A 6,889-nucleotide genomic window follows, 5' to 3' on the forward strand; every position below is an offset into this window, starting at 1 on the left:
CTCTGGTGTTAAATGTAAAGTACATATTTATCTTAGCATTCACTGTATACCGTTTACTGTTTGTGATTGCTTATTTGTACAGTTGTAATTTATTGGGCTAGATTAATAATGCTTGACTGTATCAAGAATCACTACAACATTGTTTTTAGTTTTGTCGACGAAGTAAAGTTTTTTAAACGTTAGAGCAGATCTTATTTTCTAACACTTCAGAACTAACGATAGCTTCTCGAGCAGCAACATCAATCAAGCAGACTACACTACGCAGCCATTCAATCGACGCAACCAAGTCTTAAGAGTTACCTTAGGCAGAAAAAGAGTGACACAGGGACAGTAGTCCAGGCGCCTGAACCACAAACATCCCAAAGCGCGAAGAAACACAACTGCGAAATTGGTTAGCAGCTCATACTAACTACTTCGTTTTTACTGAGTCTTGCCACTACTGCGTCTGCCCACTGTGCGTTTTAAAACTACAGTATAGCTAGCGTAAGATCGCTTTAAATTAATAGACATAGAACAGGAGTATAAATAGGAAGATCGCTTTGAATAATAGACAAAATTAGCAATTTTTAATTTGTGTCGAGCGTTTTATGGTTTGAGTTGTTGTTACAAAATCATTAGCATGGCCACTTGAATCTTTACTTTTTAAATACATGGAAACTATGCAAATTTATGTACAACTAGCTGTTCCCGACGCGCGTTGCCATGCCTTATTTCATTCTCGTTTCTCGATTAGGGCCGTTTGAAAGGACTTCCCGGTGAGGTATCAGATCGGTTTCCCTTCTTGCTTCCCGTTGCTCTTCTGTCCCAAACGATCGGGCTTCCCGGTGACGTATCCGATTAACTTCCCTTCTCGTTTCCCGTTGGATACATATCAAAACTCGCACCAGCTGAATTTGGCTAAAATTGCTTGAAAACTATCCAAGATATAGAAGATAGAAGAAAACCGCAGTCGCTCCCTTGATTTAAATAAGTATAGTCCTAAAGTATAGTAAAGTATAAGTATAGTAAAGTAAAGTATGGTACTTCTAGAGTATAGTAAAAATATTCGGTTTTCCTCTAAAACATCAAAAGGACTTTCAAAGTTACCGGAATGCCATGCCATGATACAGTTTATTGTGTTAGAAAGGTATTGGAAATTATATCGATGCCGATGTAAATATCGATTATTTACATCGGCATCGATAACAATGTGGATACGTGGTGTGATCAAAAATTTTCGCGTATTTGAATTTCCGCGGGCTAAGTATACGTGGTGTGATCAATAATTTTCGCGACATTTAAATTTTCTCGGGCTACGTATATCCGATTTTCGATTTTTTGTGGCGTTAGGTTGCTACACATTTCAGTGACTTATGGTGAAAGGTTCGGGCATTTTGAATAATCAGTCATGTTTTGACAGCTGTTTGGCTTGGACGAGTTTTGGCTCATCTTCGATGCCGTCTTTATCTTCCAAATCATAGCGTAGCGTCGTCCTTTCATGCCCCCGTAAGTTTCCGGAACAAGAAAAAGTCACAGAAGGCAAGATTTGAAGAATACGAGAATCGTACGGTGGCATTATTAGAGTGTTGTTTTGGTAAAAAATTCGCGCAGAAACCACAATGTGTTATCAGGAGCGCGACAGCCCATTTTGTGACGGATAGCTTCGGGCGAATTGCGCACAACTTGCAGGATATATTCTTTATTGACCGTTCTATCGTTTGGCAACAACTCATGATGCACCACGACCCTGCAATCGAAAAAAGAACTGTAAGCAGTACTGTTCACATTCGACCAAATTTGTCTCTTCGTCGTTCACATCTTCTCGGCCCTCTGAGAACATTTTGAACCACCGATAAACGCTACTTTTGGTCTTAAAAGCTTCACCATAAACCACAGTCAACATTTCGAATGCGTCCGGCGCTCTTAATTTCATTTTTCACATAAAATTTCATAAAGATTCTTTCCCATCCATTTTTAGGAAGAGACAAAAATCGACGATGGGCCAAATCTTGTCCAAGCTAAACGGCTGTCAAAAATTTGATGATTTCTCAAAATGGCCGATCTTTTCACCAAAGTTTTTTCGTGAAGTCTTGTTCGTTGCTGGAAAGTTGTTTACTTGTAAAATTTGTAAGTACATTCACAAAGAGCACTCGCTAGAGAGCTACATCAATAGTTGCATTCATAGGTTACCTCACTTAGATGACAAGCATGGAAGAGACAAATTAAAAAGCGATCTTATCAAGCTCCTACACAGTCTGACACTAAGGAAACAGGACTTTTTCAACAGGGCCATTTCTGTTGTCACTTTAGGCACAATGACTTTTCTTCCAGTAGACCAAATATCATGAAATTTTGACTGGAAGTCTGGAAAGGATGTACCTTTCAAACAAATATACCCACATCAAGATGGCGCCACCAGAAATGGACCTGATGAAAAAGTCCTGTTTGCTTAGTGTCAGACTGTGTATGTTCGTTTATTTTCGGACCGGGCTTATGGGTGGACAATGGAATGTATACCAATATTTTTAATGACCATATGACATAACACAATTCGTAACGCTCTAAACTGATTGTTTGAGATAAGTCGCCGGGGCCGCCAGAATCGAGATATTATTTTGTTCCATTTGGTCATTGCAACAATTAAAACTAGCTTTTAATTATTTCTCAAATACTTATTTATTAACCGTTTGTTATAACGCGACACGATGTTCTGGTCGAGGCACATCGCAAAACGACGTCGATTGGAACGATCACCTTTGGCCTTATTTGAAAGCAAAAAGATACATACACAAGTACATCTATTCTTAAATAAAACAATTTATATTACAAATGATGTGCATGGGTAAAAATAAACAACGGAAAGCCATCTGGGCAGCTATACCGAGATAGATATTACCTTTGATAGTCTATTTCAGGAAAAACCCCCTTACATCTAGCATAGAACCTACATTTGCAAATTGCTTGTTTATAGCAGTCAAGAAGCTGCTTTGCGGATGTGTAACCGGAGCTAGTAGCTGTGTGTTTGGGCTTATCGTGTCACGATTTTGTGGGTACTTCGACCGTGACACTATTTCGTCCGTCATACGTTGCTCCCTACGAATGGCAAAAGTCTCCTGCAGTTCCGTCTCCAGTGTTGCAATCCTATTAGCAAACATTGAAAACGAGGCCAGTTCATTCATCGCGTCTTTGCAGATATCTTCGGCGAGATCCTCTAGTGACCACGCAACCCAGTTTAGTTCTCCTTCGCCCTTCGCGATTAACGATCGCAGCCCATCTATTTTACTATCAAGATGAGTCTTTCGCTTTACAACACTTTCGGCATCCCAATCTACTCGGGAATGACTCGGGGTTCGTGAAAAAAGGTATTTGATTCCCCGTTTAATTTCACGATAGGCCGAAGGTGCCACTTGGGCCAGCAGAATCCACCCATCCACAAAGTCGAATACCCGTGCAGTCTCATGCGGTGTGTACAGCATTGAGGACCATTCACCGTCACAAGATACTGAGGGATGGCCATCATATGTCAATGGTACACAGTATCTAAAGTGGTCAAGTGCCTCTTGTTTGGGTCCTAGCGGTTGGAGCTTGGGAGCAATCGAAAGAACTGTACGATGGCCGTAGCATTGAATCAGACCATCCGGATGCTGCTCATCGTGAACGCGGTAACAATTCTGCAGGATGTATGCGGATCGTTCCTCTGATTTCGCCGTAGCCGACCGGAACGAAACTGTAGAATCGCTCGAAGAAGTATCGTAGGTTGTAGGTGTTTGTCCAAACAACAATGAAAACGGATGAAGCACGAATTTAAGAACGCTCGCTGATGACGAGGCAGAAGAAGAAGCTGTGATGGCTTCGTCAATAGAGACATCCGTCGATCTAAAGCGAAAACTTGCAATACGCCCTATAGCCGGCCTTTTCGGCATCAATATTTTTGACGTCTCCTTAGGAAATGGTTTCACTATAGCATCGGAAAATTGTTCTGCTGTGAAAATCACATTGATAGTCGATTCTACTGCACTGTACGCAGGAATGACACTGGTCGTAACTCCAGAAAATCGTAGCCCTACGATCAGTGCGTAGAAACCCACAGTTAGGAATCCTTTCTGTAGTGATCGTGTGTTGCGGAAGTTGACGGCGAGAAAATTTTTCGTGGCCACAATCTTGGAAGCCCAATCCTGTCCGAGTAACAGCTGAGTTCGGAAAGCGGCCGCATTTGTAGCAATTAAGTCGAACGAGCGCTTTATTTTGCCACCCCATTTGCTAATCTGCTTGGGCAGGTTACGAACAAACAGCACACCAACGGTAGCTGTAGTAAACCCATCCACAATGCTCATATATAACTGCGGATCGGAGAAGTCCCATTTGGTCACGTCGAACTCACCGCCCTGGCTCATGGCGGCAAAGAGATACGTAAAGCCAAGGCTCAGTACCAACTTGGAGACGAAAAATATTGCCTTGGCTACCACTGTCGTTAGTGATGCGAAAGAGGTGATCAAAGAGGAAGGATTCATTAGAATCCAGGACGATGTTGCCACACCGTTCATCAGTGCGTTCCAGGTGCTGGGACTTGTAAAATCAAACTGAGTAGGATCCCATGTGCCACTAGACGCTGCAATCGTGAAATAAGCGAAGGTGATTCCCGCTCCGATCATGATCCCAATCGACGCACCCAGCGACAATCCCAACCCGACAAAGAATGCCACGGAGCTAGCCAGATTGAACGGTATGGATGCTCCAGTAATGGCTCCGGTAAGCATTCCTAACCAAGTCGACGACGATTTCCAGTCCCATTTCAAAGGATTCCAGGAGTTATTGGCGGCAGACGCTCCGATATATGCTCCAACTATAGCCATGATGAATATAGCCAATGCGAAGGCGAATTCACCATCCGGATCCACGAGCGAAACAGGAGAATTCCCGGCATACACATAGGGACTGGCGTACTGCTCTTTGGGGTCCATCTGATAGAACCTCCCAATATCAGGGTCGTAGAGTCGCGCTCGGTAGTTGTACAGTTCAATTTCTGGCTCCCATTCGTGGCCTGTATAAAGGTACGATATACGTCCATCAAAGTCGGAACCATATTGCCGGAATATTTGACCATAGGGAAGATAGTCATAAGCGGCTACAACCTCACCGTCCTTAATGACCACCCGTACCGATCCCTCATGATCAGTTACCAAACTGTACAGTTGATCGTCACGCATGAACCCGATCAACTGTTGATCCTTGTAGATGTAACTTGTCACACTTACATCCGGTGGTTGATCATTCTCCAGATAAGTCATCTCCATGTCCACCAGGACAATTCCTTCAGCATTCCTGATGTAGTACTTTTCATGCAAAACGGAACCCTTGGCACTCACCACCTTCTTGAACGTGCGTTCTCCCCGGACATCGTACTGGTATTCCAGTCTGCGCCCATCAAGCATCTCGATCTTCGAAACACGATGCAAAATACGATCGTACTCGATTTTCTTAATACCTTTGTGTTCCGCCTTCACTACCGCTCCATCGCTGTTGTGCTCCATCTCGAACGATTGTTCTTTACGCTGATCACGATCGAGACTCAGGCGATGCACTTTGGTGATCTGGTTGGTGCCTTCACGGTACTCCATACGGTAACGTGTGGATCCGGTGTAAAACATTCGATGATTTCCGTTCGCATCGATCTCGTACGATTGAACATCTCCAGCCGACCGACCGAGAGCCGTAGCGAAATGGTGTGTCAACACACGTACAATGTCTGGAATTTGATGTGAGAAGCTCCTCAGGACACTCACGAATTCTTCTTGTAAGGTCGACAATGGCCCTTGCGGATTGTTTCCTAGCACACGGTTGTGATTCAATGTCTTTTTCACACTTTCACATCTGGCGATCACCACGTGAGATCCTTCGATCCATCTTTGGCATTTATCCATAAAATCCTTCTCACTCAACGCCTTCCTATCGACGATCGCTTTCGATAGCATAGTCTCCAGGTGTTTGTTGAAACGATGCCGTTGAACGAACGTCTTAAACATCGACTTGCTTCCCTGCCGACCATGGCAAAGGCCTGGATTGGTACAGTCTGTACTCAGAAAATCACTTGCTGTCAATGCATCCCAAATTTTCTTCGAATTAGGCTCATCGATTGACTGGATCTCTCGTGCAAAGCTTCTGTGCGTCAGAGGGGTCAGCTTCAATTCGTCTTTGCCGTGAAAGTACTTGGCTTTCATCATCTGATCATGATCGTCATAGTCGTATCGATGGCCGTATTCATGCGGGAAACTCTTGCTACTTAAAACTCCTGTGAGATGATTCATAGGAATGCGATCCCCACAGACGAATGGCAGGTCGTCGTTCCACTCGCCGTAAAACGTTTTACTGACCAGATTGTTGTTCTTATCGATGTATCCCATTCGTTGAAGTGCCTCGAAACAAACTGTTGCTTGTTTGAGATTAGTCCGATCGTTGAGGAAATATTCCGGGAAGATACCGTTTCGAAGGGCACTTGCCGATTGTTGCCAATGTGCCGTGAAAAATGTCCTCGAGATCAAACCCTCGTAACAATCCGATCGTACTCCTTTGCAATTGGTGGAAACTGCAACACAGTGGCCAGCTTCACCAATTCGTATTTCTCGTTGAAACGATACAGTTGCAACTCCGACTCGGTCCGCAAGCCAATGGATAGTTGCGCCTTGCCGTCGATGTTCTTTATCAGGGATATATGTGAAGTAGATTTACTCCACTCAGCACTCAGTCCAGGAGGCTTCTGCAAGGCTTGGAGAGACTTGCTTGGCGTACTTGGATCGAGAGACCGAAATTCCACGGACGACGAAGGCAAACGGGTCAGGATGCCGATATTCACATCCGACGGGAATATCTTTCCCATTAGAAAGGTACTAGCCTGGTCATCGTAACCGTACGC

The 6,889-nt window shown here is 43.9% G+C and overlaps 1 protein-coding gene across 1 annotated transcript in view; it reads right to left on the minus strand.

Moving 5' to 3' along the window:
- LOC128276115 (uncharacterized) overlaps window positions 1–6,886 on the minus strand; it is a gene marked incomplete at both ends in the record, with an annotated part of 13,146 nt that extends 6,260 nt beyond the window's left edge. Inside the window, 3 exons of the mRNA XM_053014584.1 lie at window positions 888–914; window positions 3,975–6,362; window positions 6,521–6,886. Of these exons, the coding sequence (XP_052870544.1) occupies window positions 888–914; window positions 3,975–6,362; window positions 6,521–6,886 (2,781 nt within the window). The remainder of the gene's footprint in view (window positions 1–887; window positions 915–3,974; window positions 6,363–6,520) is intronic.
- Window positions 6,887–6,889: the final 3 nt, after the last annotated feature.

This window comes from Anopheles cruzii, unplaced genomic scaffold (assembly GCF_943734635.1).
Source record: "Anopheles cruzii unplaced genomic scaffold, idAnoCruzAS_RS32_06 scaffold00537_ctg1, whole genome shotgun sequence".
Classification (NCBI taxonomy): Eukaryota; Metazoa; Arthropoda; class Insecta; order Diptera; family Culicidae; genus Anopheles; species Anopheles cruzii.